The sequence below is a fragment of the Apteryx mantelli genome, chromosome 16 (assembly GCF_036417845.1).
Source record: "Apteryx mantelli isolate bAptMan1 chromosome 16, bAptMan1.hap1, whole genome shotgun sequence".
Taxonomy (NCBI): Eukaryota; Metazoa; Chordata; class Aves; order Apterygiformes; family Apterygidae; genus Apteryx; species Apteryx mantelli.
In genome coordinates, this window is record NC_089993.1 from 2,191,698 (window position 1) to 2,214,741 (window position 23,044).

At 55.2% G+C, this 23,044-nt stretch overlaps 2 protein-coding genes across 3 annotated transcripts in view; one reads left to right on the forward strand and one right to left on the reverse strand.

Moving 5' to 3' along the window:
- The window catches only part of ABCA3 (ATP binding cassette subfamily A member 3), a 48,885-nt gene extending 41,014 nt beyond the window's left edge, over window positions 1–7,871 (forward strand). For both annotated transcript variants that reach the window (XM_067306054.1, XM_067306055.1), the window contains exons 27-31: window positions 1,018–1,205; window positions 1,394–1,564; window positions 1,886–2,073; window positions 2,180–2,253; window positions 3,210–7,871. In XM_067306054.1, the coding sequence (XP_067162155.1) occupies window positions 1,018–1,205; window positions 1,394–1,564; window positions 1,886–2,073; window positions 2,180–2,253; window positions 3,210–3,341 (753 nt within the window). In that variant the 3' untranslated portion in view covers window positions 3,342–7,871. The remainder of the gene's footprint in view (window positions 1–1,017; window positions 1,206–1,393; window positions 1,565–1,885; window positions 2,074–2,179; window positions 2,254–3,209) is intronic.
- A 1,930-nt stretch (window positions 7,872–9,801) lies between these two features.
- On the reverse strand, window positions 9,802–18,811 carry MCRIP2 (MAPK regulated corepressor interacting protein 2). Its single transcript, XM_067306272.1, has 5 exons — window positions 18,654–18,811; window positions 18,488–18,566; window positions 11,894–12,021; window positions 11,228–11,329; window positions 9,802–10,298 (listed from the first exon to the last, which is right to left on the reverse strand). The coding sequence occupies exons 1-5, from the start codon at window positions 18,706–18,708 to the stop codon at window positions 10,228–10,230; spliced, it is 435 nt and encodes a 144-aa protein (XP_067162373.1). The 5' UTR covers window positions 18,709–18,811; the 3' UTR covers window positions 9,802–10,227.
- Between the last annotated feature and the right edge of the window lie 4,233 nt (window positions 18,812–23,044).

Below are 23,044 nucleotides of genomic sequence, written 5' to 3' on the forward strand. Positions count from 1 at the left end.
CAGTGCCTCTAAGGAGGGCATGGTTGCAATTGTTAGTGGTGGATGTAATATTCCCGGGATGTTGTGTTCTTGTCTGACCCAGCTCTCCTGTTAATCTGGTCATCTGGAAGCAATCTCCCCTCCACTGGGATGGCAGATAAGAAATGAATGGAAGTCAAACCTTGGAAGGGTGACAAACCCTTCTTCAAAAGGGTTTAGCTTAGTGATTGGGCATGTGAGTTAGATCTTACTGTCAGATGACAATCTCTCTAAAATAGGCAGGTAAAATATTTCTAGGCCCCTGCTAGAGCTCTCCTTGCTGCGAATCACCCATTCCCTTTGGCAAAGCAAGAGATGAGTCACAAACTGAACACTTCAAAGCATAGGTCAGTTTTGTAGTTCAATCCCTAGATATGTCTAACTGTGTCAGTCCTATGCAATGTCAGGCATTGAGAACAGAGAGAAGAACTGCCTGAAAGTATGATCCTGTTAACTTCCTTCCTTGGGACTCTACCTTCTATCGGGCTCTTGTCTCCAGAGGAAACCAGGATATGGGAAAGGTACAGGCAGCAGGGTAAGGGCTCAGTAGCGCCAGTCTCTCCCAGACAAGCTTACTGAAGGACTGCTTTCTTCTTCCACTTACTAAGTGGCACAGGGTCTCCAGTGCTTTGTTTCTCCTGAAAGCCTGGGCCACCTGAAGTGACCCCTCACAGCAAGGAATCAATTTGGGTAGCAAAGCACAAGAAGTGCATGAGACCATAAGTTGCCTTCCAGTTGCCTTCCCCAGCTGCACTGCGTGTATCCATCCCCTGCCCCTACTTGCTGCTCCAGCAACTGGAAAAAATCCCTCTCATTTTGAGTGCAGTTTCAGAGCTGTAGTTCAGTCCCTGTTACTTTGAGCGTATAACCTTGCACAGATGTGGAAAAACTCTGTGGCTGCTAAGGCGATTGCATGTACCCACCATCCTCCTAGTGTGGAGATCTCCTTGCAGAAACCTGCCTATGAGCTAATCCCCCTTGGATTCCTCTTGTCTCAAGGTTCAGCAGCGGATTGGCTACTGCCCACAGTTTGATGCCCTTCTGGACCACATGACGGGCCGCGAGACTCTGAGCATGTACGCCCGGCTGCGGGGCATCCCTGAGCGTTATATTGGCAGCTGTGTGGAGAACATGTTGAGAGGGCTGCTGTTGGAGCCCCATGCAGACAAGCTAGTGAGGACCTACAGGTGAGAGGATTATCCCAAACGTGCCCTTACATAGCCTCAGAGAGATGGGGTGTGTCTGGTAGGTACTGCATGTAATCATGCATAGCCATAGCGTCTGGTCTAAGGACCTGTCTACCCTTTGTCCTGCATGGCTTACCCTGTGCTCACTTCAGGCCTGTTTCTCTCCCCATTCCTGCTTCCTTCCATAGTGGTGGTAACAAGCGGAAGTTGAGTGCTGGCATTGCTCTCATCGGTGGCCCCCCTGTGATCTTCCTGGATGAGCCCTCTACTGGCATGGACCCTGTGGCCCGGCGTTTGCTCTGGGATGCAGTGACGCGGACGCGAGAGTGTGGCAAATCCATCATCTTCACCTCCCACAGGTGACAATTTCCTCACCAAGTCTTGGCCTGGGAGATTGAGAGCAGACAGGAGGGTGTTGAGGGCAAGGGGATGGGGCCCACCTACAGGGCCTGGGATGAGCTGTGCTGGTAGAGCCTGATGTGGATGGGCATAGCATGCAGCTGAGCAGCAGCTGGCTTTACCCAGATCTCCCTCCTTTGAGGCAGGAGAAAACCCAACAAGGAGAGATTCCACCTCCACCATATCCCCAGAAGCTTCTGCTGTTTCCCAGCCACATATGAGTAGACCTGGAACATCTCAGTGCTCCTGCTGTGCTGAACAAATCCTCTTCTGTCTTGTAGCATGGAAGAATGCGAGGCCCTGTGCACCCGACTGGCCATCATGGTGAATGGGCAGTTCAAATGCCTGGGCAGCCCCCAGCACCTGAAAAGCAAGTTCGGCAGCGGCTACACCCTGTTGGCCAAAACGCGGAGTGATGAGGAAGGCGAGCTGCTTGCCTTCAAGGCCTTTGTGGAGAAGACTTTCCCAGGTACCATGAGCTGCTGATCTGGTGCCCTCCACATGAGGGAAGGATGCCATTCATAGGCTTCAGCCAGTTTCCTAACACGGAGCCTCTTTCTGCTTGTCTCTCCCAGGTAGTGTCTTGAAACATGAGCACCAGGGCATGGTACATTATCACTTGACCAACAAGAACCTCAGCTGGGCGCAGGTAAGGGCATGCTGGAGCACATGCCAGTCCGACCCCACACTCTTCCCATTTGCAGAAGGAAGGTGTTGTTGGAGGGGCAGATGTTTTCCTGCCTGTTCATATGCTGTTTGTGCTGGGCTGAGCCAAGCTTCCCTTTCATGCTCAGCTCATCTTCCTTTTCCTCCAGAGTTGCTGTCTGTCTGAAATCCAGGTGATTTATAAAAAGGAAACATTAAAAAGTGGTTTTCTCCCTGACCACCTTCCACCTTCTGGCTCAAACAGATCACTTGCATGTGTGATTAGTGAGAGAGCAGTTTGGGAGCGCTGTGCATGCTGAACCAGGACCACTGCTATCTCCAGCCTCTCAGAGCTGCCTGCCTTTTGACAGCTGCCCTCCACAGAGAAAGCAAAATCTCCATTGGGAACAAGCATTGCTTTTTGTGTTTGTTTGTTCTTCTCAAAATATTTCCTGAAAGCTCTGCAGCAGAAGGGTGGTGGAAGGGGTGTGTTTGGTAGTCCTATCCTTCCCACCCCTCATCTCCATGCCAGCAACATATCACTTGTTCCCATGAGCTAGCACAGGCAGCAGGTCTCTTGACACCAACCAGGACATCTGGAGTTTGAGCCTCTCTGCTTCCTGCTGCTGCCCTTTGCCCCGAGGAAGTGGCTTGCATCCTGGTTCTAGGTACCTTGGGCACCTCACACTGGCATCTGTGTTGTCCCATCCTGGGCAACAGCCCAGTAGGCCTTACAGGGGAACAGTGTTGCCTGTGCAGCTTGTGAATCTCACCATAAATTGAGTAAACCAGTTTGAGATTTGAATTCCCACTCTGAGGCATCTTGCTGCTATGGGCCATCATTTGGCAAAGGCTGGTGTTTGAGCTTCCTTAGCTTTTTCAGTCTCAACCTGTTGCAGTTCTCCTTATGTTGAAGCGAGTATCTTGCAATAACCAGAGCTGCTGTGCCATCCCTTACAGGTCTTTGGGGCATTGGAGAAAGCCAAAGAGAAGTATCACTTAGAAGACTATTCAGTTAGCCAGATATCCCTGGAGCAAGTCTTCATGAGTTTCACTCGCTTCCAGCACTACACAGAGGACCGAGGGAAATGAACCCACTGGTGCCCTTCTTCATGGACTGACCCTGCTGCCTATACATAGTATATATAGAGACAGTAATTTATATATCAGCGTGTGTCTTAAATAATGTATAAATGTAAGAAAAATTTCACCGGGGGAGGGAGAGGATGGAATCATACCTTCTGCTGTTGGGCTATGGGAATCACAAATAGTGTGTCTGTTGCGTGCCCGCTGCAGCGCACGCGTGTGTGTGTATGTGTGTGTGTATATGTGTGTGTGTGTGTGCCTGTGACACTTTCACTCTTAAACATTCATTCCCATCTACAGCAAAAAATGTCCAAAAAGCAGCGAGAAAGAATAGATGGATGGAGAAGGGCATTGTGGATTCTGCTCCATCCTCAAATCTTGGCATGCCTGTCAGCAGAATAGGACTGGGGTACTGTCAGGTTCCTCTTGCTGGTGCGGATGGTTGGAAGGCAGGCTGCTGCCCTGACGCCACGCGTGTTTCTCACATACCCATCATCCCAACCTGCGAAAAAACTCACGTGCATCAGGATGCTGCTTTATGGTCTTCACACGCATGTCAAATTATATTCTGTTAGGTGGTTTGCTTGTGATTTAACAGGATGCTGTTAAATAGCTTAGATCTAAAACGTTCACTGGGTTAATTAGGATGCATTGAGGTTTGCCCTCTTAGAAGCACTTCCAGTCTAGATGGAGGGGGCACAAAGGAACAGCCATGGTTTTCCCCCTACAGCAAATCTTCCGTCCATTCCTTTAGCAGCAGAAGGCGGGAGAAGGCTCTGTCTCCCTTTAACCTCATAGAAAAGATGTGCCCTCCTGCCTGCTTGGCTCTCGCTCAACTCTGCTGAGACTTGCTCCAGGCCTGCAGCTGTCAGCCACCATGTGGGGAGAGGACAAGACAGGCTGTTCTGCACAGAGGCTGTTAGTCACTGCTGCCTGGGGAATGTCTTTGAAGGGCCAGAAGGTACTCTAAACTCGCTAGTCATCAGGGCATTCATCTTTTGCTGGCTGTGACACCCAAAGTTCAGGTGTGTCCTTCAGGGGTCGCACCAGGCTTTCTCCTCCCTTTTCCCCCTGGGATGTACACAGCACATGTGGGTGTGCAGGGTGCTGGCTGGGGAAGGTTAGCTTTGCTCTGCTGGGAAAAGCTGTTCCTTCCCCTCTGGCATGGTACAAACCCTGCTGTCCAGAAGGGATGTGCCCCATTTCCCCACCCTACACTTTCATTTTCCCTGCCTGTGACATGGGTGCTGGACGGTGTCAGCACGGAGGGGGAGACCAGGCTCCCTGTGCACATTGCATAAAGGCATCTGCAAGGCACAGTTAGAATGAGCAGCCTGTGCTGAATTGTCTCCATCAGCAGTGCTGAACCTGATGTGTGCTGCCAACCCAGACTCCTGATGCCATGTCAAAAGGGAAATCTAAGAGCTCCTGTTCCTCCTGCTGGCGGGGGCCCAGCTGAGGGAGTTAAAACGTGCCCATGGATGGAGGCATACTTGTCTGTAGAGGCTGACAACAGCCCATGCTGTCCAAGGGAAGGCATGCTGCGCAGTGCCAGTCGCTGGCACTGGGTTTGCAGGGAGGATGTTCAATGCATAAATGCCCGGAGTTTGGCCTTTTGATAGAGCACATGAGGAATAAGACCATGGTCGTAGAGCTCAGTTTGAAGGCAGTGATGGTTTGGAGGTTTAGCGGGGTGTCTGAGGACTGTTTGGCTTGATGTTGCATCCATTAAAAGGTTTAGACACCCGCACAGCCCTGGATTGCGTTACACAACTGTTCCAGTTGGAGAACTCCAGACCTGCATGAAAGGGTTTGAAGGACCAGTGATGCTCTGGCTGCATACGTTTTCTTGTCTGCTCTCTTCCCCTATGCCCAAGAGAGCTCCAGGCAGAGTATGCCCATCTTCCCCATGTCCCTCTCTTCACCCCCACATCCAGCTGCTCCCCGCAACAGGGAACAACTGAATTTGCTGCCATGGCTTTGCCCTGCTGTCAGGGAGTCTGCTCCCACCCAGGGCATGAGACCTGAATGCAGTGCCAAGGGTATTAGGCAGTCGGTCTGCCCAGGCCCTGTCCATGCAGAGCCAGAGGCAGCAAGAGCAGTTGGGATTTATTTTTGGCATTTCCCAGTGGTTGGGTTGCTTTTTATTTGTTTGTTTTATATATGTGTTGGTTCTTGTCTGTCTCTAACTAGTCCCTGTTTCACTTGTGGGCAGTCCCCTTCCGGCTGACTGCTCCGTGATCAATGCAGAGCTATTTGCACTATAGTAATACACACAATTGCACATACTAAATCAATTAATATTATGGGGAGGGGTGCTGATTCCCTTCTAGTGATTGCATTGTCAGGGGTTGGGTTATATTTTGGGTTGGGCTTTTTGTTTTGTTCCTGTAACTGAATCATTCTTTCCTGTTCCATTTTTCCCTTCCCCTAATGCTGATGTTTAAAATGGTCGTGCATCATGTTACTAAGAATTTCCCTTGATCTTAACTAAACGTGTTTTTATTAGTAAGCAGCCAGTTGGTGAATCGAATCCCTGGAACATCTCTGATCCTCTCATATGGGCTGATACTGAGGATGTTCTTGTTGGGATCATCTCTGCACAAAGCAGAACCAGCTCCCCCTTTGCACTACACAGAACTATGGATGGGAACAGGGCTCCTCGGCAAGTTGCCAAGGGGCTTCCTGGGCTGCAAGACTTCTTTCCAATGACCCCATGCTCTGTTGCAGACAGATAGGGATGTCCGTTTAGGCAGGGGGGCCTCAGTGGGAGAATACCGGCATCAGGAAGGAGTGACCAACGTACTCTAATGCCACCTTGCCTGTCTGCCAGAGTGCCCTTTTGCCTCTCGCCTTCACAGACTGCCCTGGCTGTGTGACTGCAGTTGGTTTCCCTCCCCAGGCAGAGTGCAGGGGCTGCAACAGCAGCTGTCAGTGCTGCGTGGGCAGGTGCAAGGGACCGGCCCCAGGTGCTTGTGCTTCGCAGGGTGTGTGTGGCCACCTTCCCACCCACAGGGCAGCCCCTGCTGGAGCTGCTGCCGTGGAAGATGGCGCTCAAAGCAAGGTTTGTGCTTTCTGTTCAATGGGTGCCTGGATCCACCGAGAGAGTTCCAGGACTTCCAGTAACATTTATTTGCACAGAGAGATAAGGCAAGACTTGGCAGAGCCTTCTGGTGCCTTGCCTCAAACGGGCAATGGCATGAAATCAGTAGTGTGTGTAGGGAGAAGAATGGCATGGAGGGGGGGAGGAAAGGTATTGCAAAGTAGACTTACTAGAAGTAGGCTCTATCACGTGATGGTGCCACAAGTTAGCATTGCACTGGGCACAGTAGCAGCAGGAAGTACAGCAGAGCTTGAGCTGGAGTACAGGAAAGCATCATGCCTCTCAGGCAGAGGCCCTGTTGGGGTACTGGTGATCCCTAGGTAAGAGGCTAGCTCTGGCCACAATCTTGGGTCCTATGGCTGATTGCAGTTAGAGAGTGTAATCTCTGCAGTTGAAGTGGAAGCTGAAGCAGAAAGGATCTTAAAGGAGTAACAGCAAGGATGAAATCCATCTTCAGGCTCCCACTGACTGCTAGGCTGGGATCCTGCCATGGAGAGCAGCTTCACCACCCAGGCTCTAGGGCCTGGGTCTTCACCTGCAGCTCTTCAGGTTGTCTGCTCATAACTCACCCTCACTGCTGAAGCCACCACTCTGGGGCAAGGTTTCAATTGTTCTGGCCTAAACAAACTATAGAAGCAGCTTTTCTCTTCAGACCTTGTTTACACAGAGCTGTAATAACCCTGTCCTCTTGCAGAGGAAGCAGCCACAGGCTGTGCATGGTGCTACTCGTATTTTCTGTTATAGCAACATTTCCAAGTTGTACCAGGCCCAGGAAAAGTTTGAGGCAAGAGTTAAGACCACGTTTTAGAAGAGGCAAGAGAGCTCACATGCTGCCTGTGCCTGAGTATGAGCTCAGAGGCAATTCCTGGCTTGGACCCTCTGTCTGCAAGATGGGTGCTGCTGCTTGAGATGACAAACTCTGTCTAGCACTGCATCCCACAGTTCATGTGGTGTTTGGGGCAACTGGTAGCAGATCTCTTCATGAGGCTTCCTGGCCAAGTTACTAGCCTGTGCTAATGACAGCTGGTGGGCAGTGTTAGGGAAAGGCCAACTACTTGCTCTCGTGGCACAGTGCAGCCACCATCTCTGCAGCACAAGGTACTCCAGGGCTATCAATCAGCTTCAGTCAGCAGCAGAGCTATTGCCTCTTCCCACAGGTCCAACTGCAGCCCCTAACACCCTGGGTGCTGGTTTCCATCATGCTCCACTGCTCTGCCCCTGTAAGATTTTGGTTGGGTTTTGTGTTGGAGGGGTGGCGTGGCTGCTTTTGGAAATGCTCTTGCGTGGTGAGATGTGGCAGCTGGTGGTTGTGCGTGGCAGGAAAGGCACCATGAGCCCTGGGGTGGACTGGCATGCCTGGTCTCCCCTGGCATGGTGCAGATGGCTACAGTGGGGATATTTATGCCATCATAGAAATAAACCAGATTTTTCCACTTGGTGTTTCCTGGCCTCCTTTGCGCTCAAAGAGCAGCTCTAGCCCCATCCCACTAGGCTTCCTTACTCTAATGGGTTTTGCCCTGCTTAGGTGTGTGCCAGGCCAGTCTGCTTGCTTCTTCGTCACTGGGGCCTGCGTGGGTGGAGGGGGGGGGGAGGGCATGCCACCAAAATCTGATGTGGAAGGAACTGAGTGGCCTGAGTCCAGTCTGGAAAAGCAAGGGGGGCTGGGGACCATTTTGTGTGCTGGATGCCTCTGTGGTCATTGGTGGGGCTGGGAGCAGAACTTGGCTGGGGGGGGGGGGGGGGGGGGGCTGGAATTGAGGATGCACATCCCTTTCACTGCATGGAAGAATAAGCTCCCTTCTCCGCCCTGAGCCCCTGCTGTGGGAAGGGGATGGAGCAGAGGCAATGTGCTCACTGGGCTGGGGCTCTGCACGTTGGCAGCCAAGAGGGAGGCAGAGCCCTTGAATGGCTTTTACCATAACAACCTTGAGGGCCTCTGAGGCATAGGGTGGGTGACAGTGGTGCAGAGCTGAGCCTGGCACCCATGTACCTGCTGCAGAGCATCACCGAGGCCCGTTCCCACCACCCCCTGCCTGCCAAGGAGCTGTCCCTGCCACTGCACGCGCCTGGCCCTGTTCCTCCGGCCAAGCTCAGACTTGGCATCACGAGCCCCTTGTGCAGCTGAAGTGTTTGCGTGGAGGGCCAGAGCCTGTGGCCAGCCATGTTAGTCCTGCCCCTGCCAGGCTCAGGGTGCTCAGCCTCCTGGGCGCCCCCTGCCCCAGACGCAGCCTAGGCAAGCATAGGGCATGCCTTGTCAGGGAGGCTGCCCACGAGGTGAGCATCCTACAAATGTGCCGGCATTTCCTCACCGCAAGGTTTGTGCAGAAAATGCAGCTTGCAACCGCTTGCCCCTCCTGCTCTGTCCCCCTCTGGTTTCCAGTCCCTTGCTCGTGCATCTGCCTGGGCCGTTTAGGGCTCTCCCGGAAGGGTAAGGAAGATCCTAGAGGAAGGTGTGGGACATGGGGAGGGGCAGGCACAGCTCAGAGCTTACAGCACTCTAGGGATCTAATGCCCAGGGATCTTAAGGAGCCAGAGCCAGATTTAGTCCCTCCACCCACCCACCCACCCCTCTCTCCCAGCCCACAACTCACCTGGAGTTTTTTACCAGGTACCAGGACAGAACATAAGCCACTTCCACACCCCTCATTCCTCCAGCACCCCCTGCCCTGGTACAGCTGGCAAAGCCACTGTTTTCAGTAGCTTCCAAGCGGGCTGGTCCTTGGGGCTAGCTTGTCACAGAAAACACAAAGTGCATCACACAGCACCTTGCCTGCTGAAGCCACCATGGCCAAACCCTTGCCCAAAGCTGTGAGCTTGTCCACCTCTTCTCCAGCCAGTTTGTTTTCCCTGGCTGGTGCTGCCATGGGAGGTGGAGGGAAGAGGCGGCCCAGTTTCTCACATGCCATCAGAGCAGACAGGCCCTGCAGGTACTAGTGTCCCCCCCCACCCCACCCCCCTCCAAACACACACCCTGGGGCAGCAATAGCCATTGGCTGGGCCAGGGACGATGAGACATGAGGCAGCGCACCCGCCCGAGAGAAGGATGCAGCACCAAGGTGAGCCATGCCAGAAGACCTGGAGATGCTCTAATGCCTTCTTCCCAAGAGCTGGGCCATACAACCCAAGCAGGGAGTAAGCTGAAGAGCTTGCCACTTGGGTAGTGGGCTACCAACAAAGCTGTCATGAGGGGGTGTGGTGTGTGCACACACACACACACACACACACACACACACACACACACGTACCCCTCCTCTCCCACAACCCAGCACCCTCCAATGTCAGCAGAAGCCCTCCAGCTCAGCCAGGCCCCTGCTGTGACAGCCCCTTCTCGCAAACAAATCCTCCCAGGCCAGCAAGCGCCTCTCCACTGGCAGTTTCAGTGCTTTATTGTCTCACAGTCCTGGCTACAGAGAACCTCCCGTCTCATCCTGCGGTTATGGCGTGAGGGTGGGAAGGGTTGCACTCCTCCCTTTGTCCACCCAGCACGGCACTGCAGTGTCCGTGGGATCTAGAGGCTGCAGGAGCTGCAACTGTCTGAAAACTGGCACTTAAGGAATCCCGGCTGCGGCCACACACAGCTCCTCTGCCCCCATGCTGGGCACAGGCAGGCAGGGAGTAGGGGGCACTCGGCCGGGCATGGCTGTGGTCCGTTCCCGCTGTCCTCGGTGGGCTGGGAGAGTGGGTCACTTGTTTTGTTTTTTGTTTTTTTTTAAAAGGTGTTTCTAAATCTCGCCGATTCTGGTTTCTGACCAGATACTTTTAGCTTTTATGAGTTTTTTTTTTTCCCTTTTATGAGCAGTTTTCAATTTTGGCCAGAAACTGCTGTGCCCACCACTCCTCCAGGTCGATGGGAACAAAGTCTGAAAGAGAGAGGAAGGAGAGAAAGAAAAGAGCATAGCAGAGCAGCTGGAGAAGGTAGTACAGCAAAGGGTGGTCCCATCAGAGCCACATTCCTTATTCCCTGGGAAAGTGACACCCCGAGGTTTCCTGGTCCTTGTGCCCTGTCCCCCAAACAGCAAGGCTGGGTCATACCTTATGGGGACCTTCTCTTCATGGATGCTGAGGGAGCCCTGAGGCTGCTCTCCAGGGTGCATTCATTCCAGCTCAGAGCAACCTTTGGCTGCCTGGAGACCTTGTTCCAGCTGCCTTTGGAGAAGCACATTACCCACCCATCCCTACTGCACTCTGGCTTGGTCCTGTTTAACCCAGGGAACAGGAGAGACAGGTCCCCAACAGCAGGACCCAGCATGGCAGGAGCTGGTGCAGAGGGCTCCTCTCCAGCACGATGTTGAGCCCACCTTGGCCACTGGAGAGGACATCTTTTCCAGAAGTGCTGTAAATCAGCCATAAATCAGATGTCCTGCTTGTTTGGGCTCCCTTGAGAAGGAATGGTGGGACATCTACACCATGGTGCTAGGTGCCAACTGCTCCCACCTCAGCACTCCCCAAGCTGCCTCAGCACTGGAAGGACACCACAAGGATGGACATACCCCACCCTCCAGCTATTCCAGCAGTAGGCTCCTCATGCAGGTCTGGCCCCAAACACTGTCCTACCACATCCACCTCCACCCAACCCAGTTCAGCTAAGGCCTCCATCTCAACCATGACACCTCCACGTGCTTAGTCCCATGTGAATGCTCCTATCATTCCTCCTTCCCATACTAGAATACAACCCTGCTCAGCAGCTTTGTCTGTGGCCTGGGCTGAGACCATACCAACTCATTCCACTGTTAAGCCTGCAGGCCTGAAGCACCCTAGAGACCACACACTGGGACTGCTTTTCACTTACTTTTCAGTCCGGGGTTCGGGGTTTTCTCTACGTATTGCACAGGGCCGCACACGTTCTCCCCTCTCTGGCTGTCGTCTAGCTGCTGCTCTACCTGCTGCCAGGCTGGGAGAGGGAGAATGTGCGGCAGATGAGAGGAGCGAGCCCCTGGGGCAGGCAGAGTCCAGTAGCTCAAACCACCTCATTTCAGATCATGCGCAGAACACCAGGCTGGCCCTGGGCTCTCCCTTCCCATCCAAGCATGGAGCAGGGCTGGGAGATCCTGCCAGCTTGTTCTGCCCCCCACTTAACTCTGCTAGCTCTTCTCTTCTGGAAGAGGCACTGGTTGGTTTGGGGTAAGGGAATTTCCCAGCCCTGGGGCTGTGCTGCGCATGGGAGAGGAGCAGTAGCCTCAGTCCTCCCTGGGGCTGGCGCAAGGGAGACTAAGAGCACAGGCTGGGGTTCCCTGACTCTGCCATCGCCCAGCCGCTGAGATCCCTGATGCAAGGCAGAGCCTGGGCAAGGCAGTGCGGAGGCGATGCTGGCTGCAGGCACAGCAGCCAGCAGCGAGGGAAGGGAGCCGCAATGCAGCACTCACCTGGGAGGGACCCTGTGCTATCCAGCCCCCCACCTGGAACACAACTGCAAGTGGGTGTCTGCGCTGACGGCCCTGCATGCAGACGCTCTCACCTTCATAGACAAACCGGACATTCTCCTCGTGAGCCAAAGTGTAGCACTCCTCAGGGGCCGAAACATGTTGTGGCAGCACCTGTGGCCTTTTGCCATTCACTCTGTTGAACACGAGTTTCTGGGCTGGACTGTTGAGGCAAACAGACAAGAAAGGAGAGAAATAAGAGAGAAAAGAGTGGCTTTTCCCACCAAGCTCCAGATGAGCATATTTGGAGCAAGAAAATAAGCTGTCTAGATGCCTTGGTTTGCTAAGTAATTTGCTGCACAGCCTTGGCCACATCATGTCATCGCCTGATGCTTTACTTTCCCTCTGGAGAACAGCTGCCTGCAACCTCATATGAACCTGATCTGGTCAGGGCCTGGCAAGATGGACTGAACTCATGACTCCATTATGCATCTTGTGCTTATCTGTAAGTTCAGATAGACAATTACCAACTCACTGTCTGCCTAGAGCCCTGCTCACACAAGGATGTTCGGTGTGTGGCTGCTAAGCCACCTTCTACTTGGAAAGTTTGGGATGTGTCTGTGCATCAGTTTCTCAAAATCTCATCCTGCTAGATGAAGTGTTCAAACAGCCTGTGTGCGACCTGGCTCATATTCTATCCCAGCTGCTGCTCTTGCCTTTTTCTGTGCTTAGCCACGGGCTCCAAGAGATTCGCTGTCTTCTGGGTTTGCAGCAGGACAGCTTGTCCTGCATGCACACTAGCACCTAGCACTGAGACCTGCCTGCGTGGGGTGCTCACACACTGCCCGAGGCAGGACGCTGGGACTCAGTGGGAAGGGGAAACCAGGAAGCATGGCAGTTGTCAGCCAACAGACAGCTCTGCCTGGGCAAGAGGTGAGATGACAAACCTCAGCCTCCCCTACTGCAGCAGAAGCATGCACAGCTGCAGACTTGTAGACGGCATTCAAGTACTTACTAAGGTAAGCGGATGCAAACCTAGTCTGGCCACACTCCATGTCCACTTTGTCCACTGACCTCTTGGCTGCCTTGTTAACTGCCAATTATAGGTGTGAGTTTTCTCTTAAACTCCCTTATTGGCTTGGCACTGTACCCTTCCCGATTGCTACCTTCTGCTCTCCCATGCTGCATGAGCAGCATGAAGGTACAGAATCTACCCCAGGTCCCCTTTGCCAGCACTTTCAAGTCAGAAACATCCAGAAATGGATTGAACCTCCCTCCAGTCCCTCTCCCCCCCTCAATAGAGGAGGACCTGGCAAGAAGGCAATGCTCAGCTCTTCTCAACTAAGCATGTCCTGGAGCAAGGCAACAGTAATCCTGCAGTTCTGCTATAACAGGGACTTCCTGGGTAAATCCTCAAAGCAGCAAGCCTGGTTCCAGCAGAATGCTGCAACCAAACAGCTTGCTCCCTGTAGAGGAAACAGCCTTTGCTGTTGTGTTCATGGAAAGCACCAGTTGTATTCCTTCCCACATCTCCAGAGGTGAAGAGTTTTATTAGAGACTGAAGACCATCTCCCCAGGGGAAAAGCAGCAGAAGGGGCCTGCTCCAGTCTGTGCTTCAGCACCATGCTCAGGGCACACGCAGTGAACTGCTGGCCCTGCTGCTCAAGGGAGGGATAGAGAGACACACACAGTGGGACTCAGAAGAGCTCCAAGGCTCATGGCAGTGCCCAGGAGCAGGTAGGCCCTGCGTGAGGCAAGTCAGGCACTAAACTGAGCTGGGAGACTCAGTTTTTAGGTTTCAGCACTCTGATAAAGGTGAAAGGGTTGATGCAGGATGACAGCATATTTGTAGGCTGAGGGCATGGAAAAAAGTAGTCTAGACAAGTGTGTTGAGGCACATTCACACTGTTAGTCCATTCCTCTGTGCAGACAGCTGAACTCTGCATTTCCTCACACTCACACACCCCAATCTGTTAAACACTTGCTTACAGTCAGGGAGAATGCAACGCTACATATGCGATACTGCTACAGCAGACACCAATGAACCCAGGAGCTGCTGGCCATTCCTTCGACTAGTTTAAGACCCTAGTTCTGCAAAGCATCTTATCACAAGAGCTCAAACTGTGAGTGAGCACGCTTGGGGGGTGTACCTTCGTTGTTCACTTGGAGAAACCAAGGCACATGGTATTAAATAACTAATGCACAGTCACATGCACAGCCCTAAGTCTAACTACTAGACAATACAGCGTTCTACTGCAGTCCCTGGAACAAGTGAAACCAATGAGACGGACAGCAATGAAGGGCTACACTTCACTAGAGATGTTTCTTGAGGGTGCAGGGACACATTCTTACCCAGCCAGCCTGGCTCAGCCCTGTCCCCTGCTGCTGAGAGGAGAGCTGCTCAACAGCACTGGGCCCAGGGCCACTCTGTCCCTAGGGCTCCCACCTACGGGAGCAGGACAAAAAAGGATTCAGCCCTATGGGAAAGGTGTTTTCATGCAGAGTGGAGAAGAGCACAGATGGAGGGTTTATATGGGGGAGCAGGGCATGGTGCAAGTAAGGGGAGCTGCTAGCCTAAAGCTGAGGCTGCTCATCTATCTTTTCTCTGCCCCCTACACAAACAGTTGCTAAAAGAAAAAAAAAAATCTGTTGCTAGAGAATAACTGCTGAAGCGTCATGAAAATGGAAGTGGGATGTTGTTTTGAATTGGGCAAAGGGAAATGTTACAGAACCTCTGAGCCCATGCGACGTCAGCATTTGCTGGAGCAGCCCTATTCCTTGTGGCCATTTTTCAGAGGGTGCCCAACACACCCAGGCTGGGCCATGGCTGGACAGCGTGGCCCCGAGGCACTCCTGGAACCGGGGTGAAGCACTGTGGTAACTGGAACCAAGCTGGGGAAACCTGCTTCCTAGGAACTAGGATCCCCTCCCGAGACTAAGGCACTTCAACCAGCCCCAATCTGGAAACACAGGTACCAAAACCGGGCACATCAAAATGAAAGACTTTGAGTAAGATTTAGCAGGGTGCTCTGCTCTGTGTAAAACCCTAGCACTTCAGCTTTTCCACCCAGCTTTGGGACAGCACACATCTAGGACAGTCATATTTCTCACAGGACAAAGTCTAACAGGCTCCGAGAGCACAGAAAGATCGGAGTTTGCAGAGCAGCTGGGACCATGAGCAGAAGTCCCATCAAGCACCTCTCCTCTCAGGCACTCACTCATCAACCTGTTTGAATGAGTCTCAAAGCCACGGGCTTATGGCTGGAGCAAGCTCTCCAGCCACAACAAGGCTGCAGCATGCTGACACAGTGCAGGTCACCCCAGGTAGCCAGTGTGGGCCACTGCCTGGGGGGGGCCACAAAACACTGGAGAAATATGACTCCCTGCCACAGGCGGTGTTACAGCCAGGATGGTAAATAAACAACTTGCCTTAAGGCCAGTAAATGTTTTACCAGCCCTACCAGTTAATTCGTGAAGGATGATAGGCAAGAGGAGAGGATGGAAATGAGGCTTTTTATTCGTTTCTTGAAGACAGAGGAAACAGGGAGAAAGTTGTTAGTTTTCTCTCCTCCCATATGACTTCCCCAACAGAATGGATAACTGCCTGATCTGTCATTATGGACATGTATGTTATTATGGAAATAAGATAAGCATTCACCTTCAAAATTTATCATGGGCCATCATGATGTTTAAGTGAATCACGATCCATGCATAGGCAGCAGCCACATTGGAAAGCCCTTGCTTGGACATGTCTTTCTAAGGGATCTCCAGCAAGAATGGGAAGGGGGGGTGGGGAAGTAGGCACAGAGACTTCTAAACAGTGAGAAGTCAAACCTTCGTCATTATGGAATGGCAGAAATTGAAATGCACAAGCACAGAGCAGCACAAGTCAGAAGCCTTGCAATGGCAAGGGGCAGCCTCGCACAGGGAAGGAATCCTGCTGCCTGCTAAACAGCTCGGGAGAAAGGTAGTCAGTTGTACCAAAATACAAAGGAGTCACCTTTACAAAAAGCCCTGAAGCTGGGTGAACATGCCCTAAAGTAGTTTCACCGATCCCCATGGAGGGCCGCAATAAATCACTGATAAAGATCCTGCAAAGCTGATCAAAGACATTGTTATCATGGAGCACTGTCCTGCAGGCAGGCAAAGGCTGTCTGCCACAAGAGCACGGGTGCTTCAGAGGAGGTCGTATAAACCCGCAGCACATCTTGAATGCCTGAAGCAGAACGAGCTGGGAGAAACCCAAAGGATTATTTACAAATCACCCCACTGCTTAGGTTTAGGACAGGAATAAACTACATAGCCAAAGCTGCTGGTGGGGCAGCAGCCACCACTCCCAAAGGGGTTATAGACGCATTAAAGCAGGGGGTAGGGAGAAATCAGCAGCAGCATCACAGCCCCGTGCAAGCATGTTCCAGGAGTGGGGTGTTTGGCCTTGTTTAGGGAAGCAAGGTTTGTGCAATCAGTCCAACTCCCTCCCCCTGAACTTTTGGATCAGTTGCACAACTTTAGCCACATTTGGCACCAGGGCCGAGTTCTCACAGGTTCTGTGGAAAAGGGGAGCTTGGTAGGAGAGAGAGGGCCATGCAAATTATATCCCCACGGACAGGAACATGATCGGAGCCTGCAGAACACCAGATAATCCTTGCAGGACAAACCGCCAATGCAAATCCACAGTAACCTGGGCTTCACCAATTCCTCTGGTCGCAAAACTTGTTCTCCCATGATTGTACAGGACCTGCATGCAACTTCAATCAACCCAACACCTTACTTGCATTCCTGTGTTATGCAGGTAGTTGCCACAGCGATGCTGTGGGATTGTGAACAGGAGGAGAAATTGGGCCAAGGGGTATAACTGAGGGGAGAGGTACCACTAAATCTGCCTTTACACAGAGCAGTGACTCAGGCCATGAAAACCCAGCAAGCCTCACAAGCAAACAACATTGGGCTGCAGCAAGTAATCCAAGATCGATGTTGCTATGTTTTAGCATGAAGGTGTAATGCCTTCCCCCCTATAAAACAGGCAAACAGAGGAACAGATTAGGTTGCAATTTTTGCACTTTCTAATTTATTGAATGGAGCTCAGGGCATAGCAAGTAAGTACTAACTGACAGCTTAAAGTCAAAACAGTCTCACACCTACCACACCACTAGATACCTTGCCTTAGTGACACCATCGCAGTAGTTTCTAAAGAACCTTTATACCAATCCTAATCGATTTCTGCAGGTAAATTAATATTAGTCAACAGCAGAGCGATCATAAAAGGAATACACAACTCCAATTGCTTGGGTAACCTGATCGTGCAATAAACTAAGTAACAGAGTCTTCCAGCAGGTCAGTTAGCAAAGGACGTAAGAAATTAAGGTTGCAACAGCTTGCTGCTGAGCTTTCCAGCCAGGCAGCCTGCAGCTTTTCCCTGCGGTACTCCTGAGCATGGGTTCGGAAAGGGATGGGGCAGGGAGCTCCCATCACAGCAGTAACACCGGCAGAGCCGCTACCTTTACTCCCACCCAAGTCCACACGCTAGTTGCGGCCAGGGCTCCTTCACCCGTACGTGGGGGTGGTCACTGAGCGGGTACCAACCAGGGGACCCCAACAGCGGTGCTCCCTGCCCTGGGCACAAGCGCCAGGGGCTCGACCCGTCCTGTGAGGCTGTCCCCATGGGGCCCCTGGGTGCCACGGCCATGGCAGACCCACCTCAGGGACCCAGCAATCTGCCTCTGGGCCCCAGGAGGTGGAGAGGGACAGCAGGCCCACTTCAGGGGCCCGCCTCAGCCCCCCAGGACAGCGCAGGGACCCACCTCAGCCCCCCCCAGGGCCACCGCAGCCACCAGGAAGGATACAGCGGGGCCCACCTCAGCCCCATGGGACAGTGCGGGGGGGCCCCACCTCAGCCCCCCCCAGGGCCACCTCAGCCCCCCAGGACAGTGCAGGGGGGGGGCCTCACCTCAGCCCCCCCAGGGCCACCTCAGCCCCATGGGACAGTGCGGGGGGGCCCCACCTCAGCCCCCCCCCAGGGCCACCTCAGCCCCCCAGGACAGTGCAGGGGGGGGCCTCACCTCAGCCCCCCCCAGGGCCACCTCAGCCCCCCGGGACAGTGCAGGGGGGGGCCTCACCTCAGCCCCCCCAGGGCCACCTCAGCCCCCCGGGACAGTGCAGGGGGGGGCCTCACCTCAGCCCCCCCAGGGCCACCTCAGCCCCCCGGGACAGTGCAGGGGGGGCCCCACCTCAGCCCCCCCCAAGGGCCACCTCAGCCCCCCGGGACAGTGCAGGGGGGGGCCTCACCTCAGCCCCCCCAGGGCCACCTCAGCCCCGCGGGACAGTGCAGGGGGGGCAGTCACGCGGCCGGGCCGGGCCGGGCCTGCCGGGGGCCGGTGCCCCAGTGCCCGCGCAGGGCCCGGCCCGGCGGCGCTCGCCCCGCGGGCCCCGCCTCCCCCTCGCCCCGCCGCGGGGCTCCCCGGGCCCGGCCGCGCCGCCCGGGCGCTCGCCGCCTCCCGCCCCTCCTCCCGGGAGCCATGCGGCAAGGACAGCCCCGGTAACCTTTCCCCAAGGTCACCCCGCCTCCCGCCGCCCGCGCGGCCCCGGGCCGCGCCGCTTCCCCCGCCGCGCCGGGCCCCGCGCCCCCCGGCCGCGCCGCGCGTGGGCGCCGGGGGCGGCAAGGTGACCGGCGGCGCCCCCGCCGCGCTCACCTCGAGAGGGGCCAGGCGCTGGGCTGGTGCCGGCCGCGCAGCTCGCCCAGCTTGCTCTCCACCTGCTGCTGCGTGGGACCTGCGGGACGAGCGGGCACGCGTGAGCCGCGCCGCCCCGGGGCACCGCGCCCAGCGGCGCCCCGGGACCCGTCGCGCGCCCCGGTACCTGTGCGCCGCTGCGTGGCCAGCTTGCTGGGGCCCCGGGTGATGGTGTACATCATGCGCCGCGGGCAGCCCCCTCCCCGCCCGCCCGCCCGGGCAACTGCGGCGGCGGCGCCGGGACCCCGCGGAGCCGCTGCCGCCCCGCTGCCAGGCGAGTGCGGCCGCCGCGCGCCGCCGCCGGGCCCCTTTAACGGGCCGGGCCCGCACGCGCCGCGTGCGCGCGACACGCCCCCCGGCCTTAAAGGGCCAGAGGCCGCGGGGGCCCGGCCACGCGGGGGGCGAGGGCGCGCGGGGGGCCGGCGGGAGGCCGCAAGGGAGACGTGAGAGTCACGTGCGGGACACGTCTGGGGCATGCGTGGGGCACAAGGGACACAGGGGACACGTATGGGGCGTGTGGAAGACGCAAGGGTCACACGTGGGACATGTGGGAGAGACAGAACGCAGGCACACGTGGACGTGTGGGGACACAAGGGCGCAGGAGACACGACACAGCAGGCATGGATGTGTAGGAGACACAGGGACACCGGAGACTCTGGACACAGGGACAGGTAGGGGACACGGGAGACAGGACACAGGCACATATGGACATGTAGAACACATAGGACACAAGAGACACAGGACATAGGCACACATGGATGTGTAGAGCACACAGGGAAACAGGACACATGCACACATGGATGTGTAGGAGACAGGGACATGGGAGACAGGACACAGACACACATGGACGTGTAGGGGACACAGCGCCAGGGGAGACACAGGACACCAGCACATATGGATGTTTAAGGGATGGGGTATGGGAGACACATGGGGCACAGAGGACTCACCAGGGACTTGGAGCACACAAGGAACATGTAGGAGACACAGAAGATGTGTGGGATGCCGGAGAGGACAGAGGCACACCTGGGACATGCAGGAAATGTGGGATAGAGGAGTCATGCATGGGACAGGCAGGAGACACCCATGGAACATGTGGGAGATGTGCATGGGATGTAGGGGATACATATGGGACACAACATGTAGGAGGCATGTATGGGATGTGTAGGAGACAGGCAGGACGCATACGAATCACACGTGGGTCACGTTAGGACACCCACAGGGGATGTGTAGGGGACACGCTGCAGCGAGAGCACGCGGCTCCCCGGCGGCTGGGCAGCGCCCGCGTGCCTGGCTCCCCCTGCGCCCCCAGGATTTCGGTGCACCGAACGCGGGGAGCCCCGCTCCCCTACACCCACGCAGCTCCCATGGCTTTCAGCGAGGGGAGCGTTTCATACCCAGCCCTATATGTCTGCTTTCCCCCAAAGCCAGCGTCTGGTTCGGCAGTGAGCCGAGACGCTCCCGGGACTGCTGCCAAAGAGGTCCGTGCTCCGAAGAGCACCGCTTCGTGCGCAGCTCATCCTGCAAAACCAGGGTTAAAAAACCTGCCGCCCTCTCAGCCGCTTAAATGTGTCACTGTGGCTGCGGGTATGTGTGACAGCAGCACCAGCACGGGGTTGTTCTGCATCAGCCGAAACTACAGGCAGGTTTTGCTTGTTGCTTCCCTGGTGTAATTCAGCGGGGGGGTCCGGAGCTGAGGCACCTCTCTGCGGGCTTTGAGAAGAGTTTATGAAGAGCAGGGTCCGAGCACCACGGCTCAGAGACAGGCAAAGCACGAAGACGGACTGATTGCTTTCCTCGGGGGCCACTGCCTCCGTGCAGCCGCTGGCGGTGATCTTTGGACCCGGGAAGGTGTGCTGAGGTCTCCTGATGGAAACCTGCTGCGGGGGGGTTAGTCCCAGTGTTGGAGATTCAGCCCACGAGCTCAATCCCAGTGGCAGAGATGAAGCCCAGGCAGCTCCTCCCCAACGCTCCCGGCAATGTTGCTGCATCTTCTGCAGGAACACCCTGCGGAGTGATCAGCGCAGGGAGAAAAAAACCACCCACACGTGAACACAGGGCAAGGTCGAGGGCTGCTGGAGAGACACAGGAGGGCTTCCTAAGCCCTTGGCAAGCTTAGCAAGGAGGGCACTGACCCTGACCTCCCAGCCCAACCTTGGCAAGGAGAGAAAGAGCAGCTCTTACCCTCTCAACTTGTGGATCCCTTCGGAGTCCCCTGAGATCCAAGGGCTTGCTCTCCTGCCTGGATGTCTTCCCCCCAAGGGCCAAAGCTGAGACCCCAGGAGATCCCATCAGCCAGTAGCCTGGCTCCCCAGGCCAGCCACCACTGGGGCTCAGCCCTCGGCACGGCCCCAGGGGCGTTCGCCTTGGCATGCGGCCGGGGTGAAGGCAGCAGGAGGCTCGGTAGGGTGACAGGCTTTAGGAGAGAAGTCAGGCGGTGTAGCGAGGCAGGTTTTGGGGGGATGCTGGAGAGGTGTGCTCAAGCTTTGTTCCAGGGCTGGAAAGCTACCCCTTTGTGGGTCATAATAAAACATGTGTAAAGGCTGTTGATTTTTAGGCTTTTGAGCTTCAGAAAAAGCAGAAGTGAAAGGGAGGTTGGAAGGAAAATGTGCTCCTTGGGAGGGTTAGCCTGTAAGTTTTCCACCTGGGAATTTTTTTGCGAGCCTGGCTGTGGTCAGAGGAAGGACCAGAAGGATTTGGGCTGATTGAGCCCAGCCACTGTGGGGTTCAAGGCTGCTCCCCATTTCTGCTAGAGGGGCCATCTCCTGCTTCTGCCCCTCCACAGGGACCTTCTCCCAGCACAGGTATGGAGAGGGCCATGGCAGCACCTGGAGATGGCCCCATGAACACAGGGCACTACCCACTGCCATGTGGACTAAAACAGTCCAAGCAGGACTTTGCTGCCTCCTGTGACAGCCCTTTCGGTGTGTGAGAGCTGCTGGCCTTGGGCAGATGCAGCCCTGGCTTCAGCTGGGGCCAGAACAATATGCTCCAGCACAGAAAATGTGAAGAAAAGCACCACAGAGTGAAAGGGCACTTCTCCACTCCCCACCCGTTTTTAGAAGACAAGTTCAACATTCATCTTTTCCTTTCCTGGTGGTGGAGAAGGGACGAAGACACAGAAAGGTCAAGTGATTTGTCCAAGACCAAACAGAATCTGTGGCAGACCTGTGCCTCGTCTGCCTGGGGCTGTGGCTCTAACCGCTGGGGAAGACTGCTGGGACTCATCTCTTCAGCTCCACCATCCCTGGAGTCATGGAGCCCAAATCATCCTGTGGCAGCTGGCATTTCTCAGGCCCGGGCACGATTTGGCTTCCACTCGGCAAGGTCCCAGTGTTGAGAAGCTGCTTAGTCACTGCCCTTTGGTCAGGAATTGCCCGGCCTCGGGGTGACCTTGGGAATTTCCGCTTCACCAGCCAGACTGCTGTGAAGGTGCAGCCTTGCCGAACTGGGAGGGTTTTCCAGTCGAAGGCTTGCTGCCCTGTGCTTGTGGCTTCCCTCTCGCAGGGCCAAGGCACAAGCAGCGTGGCCAGGACCCCATCGCCCTGTCCGTGCCCCTGGGCCCAGTCCCACTCCAGAGCTCCCTCCGGAAGGGCATCCTCCAAAGCGGACAGAGGTTGTTGCGTGGGGAGCAATGCCCAATCCTGTGGTGTGCTAGGCACCCTTGACTTGGCTCTGCTTGCAGGGGCGCAGCGAGCAGCCATCAGCCCCCACGCGATTGACCCCAGCCCCGACAGGATCAAGCCCTTGCGTGGCATATGTTATTGTGCTTAAATATGATTGTGACCCTGTGGGCCAAGGGACCCTGAGCTCTCATGCTGCTGCCAACTGCTTGTCTGGTCTTGGTGGGTTTGTGCCTTGGTTTCCCCATCTGAAATGAATGCAGGTGTTATAGGGCATCTGTGTGCACATCAGACCGCTCCCAGTGTGGGGCCTTCCCAGGCTTTACTGTACAAAAGCACTAAAAAAACCCAGAATCTTGGGCTTGGAACTGGAATGCAACAAACACCCATCGTTATTAGGAGTCCTTGCAAAAGGGGTTCCAAGGGTCACACTGCAGAACCACCGCGTGTGTGCAGGGAGCATCCACAGGGGATTAGCTGTGTCTCGCCGGAGCTGAGTGGTGTTTGCTGAGGAATTACCCCCACCTTGCTGGTTTGGCGACTTGCTGGGGCTTCCCAATCCTTTTGCCAGTTTTCCAAAGCCAGGGTCAGATTATATTCTAGCAATTTTGTCAAGGCATGTCAAAGAGAAAGTTAACCTGATCATGTTATAGCGCGGTGGGAAATCCTTCAGGGGCCAGACCTGCCCTGCGCGTTGCAGACGAGTTGCTGTGTGGCAGGCCACAGGGCTGGTGGGGCTCAACTTTCTGCTCCCAGCAAACACAATCCCGCGATTCAGAGTGCCGAGCATGCGGGCAGGCTGGCCGCTGTTGCAGTGCCACCTGCACCAAGTCCTGCCCTTGCCAAGCTGCTCCCCGCAGGCAGCTGCCCCCAGCTGCCCCACTCAGCAAGCAGCACC

Excerpts from the sequence above, each read along its gene's own strand:
- MCRIP2 (XM_067306272.1), bottom strand. The coding sequence starts at position 18,708 with ATGATGTACACCATCACCCGGGGCCCCAGCAAGCTGGCCACGCAGCGG. Across the intron at positions 12,022-18,487 it reads AGCGCCTGGCCCCTCTCGAG|TCCAGCCCAGAAACTCGTGT; the intron begins GTGAGCGCGGCG and ends TTGCCTCAACAG. Across the intron at positions 10,299-11,227 it reads CCCGAACCCCGGACTGAAAA|ACTTTGTTCCCATCGACCTG; the intron begins GTAAGTGAAAAG and ends TCTCTCTTTCAG.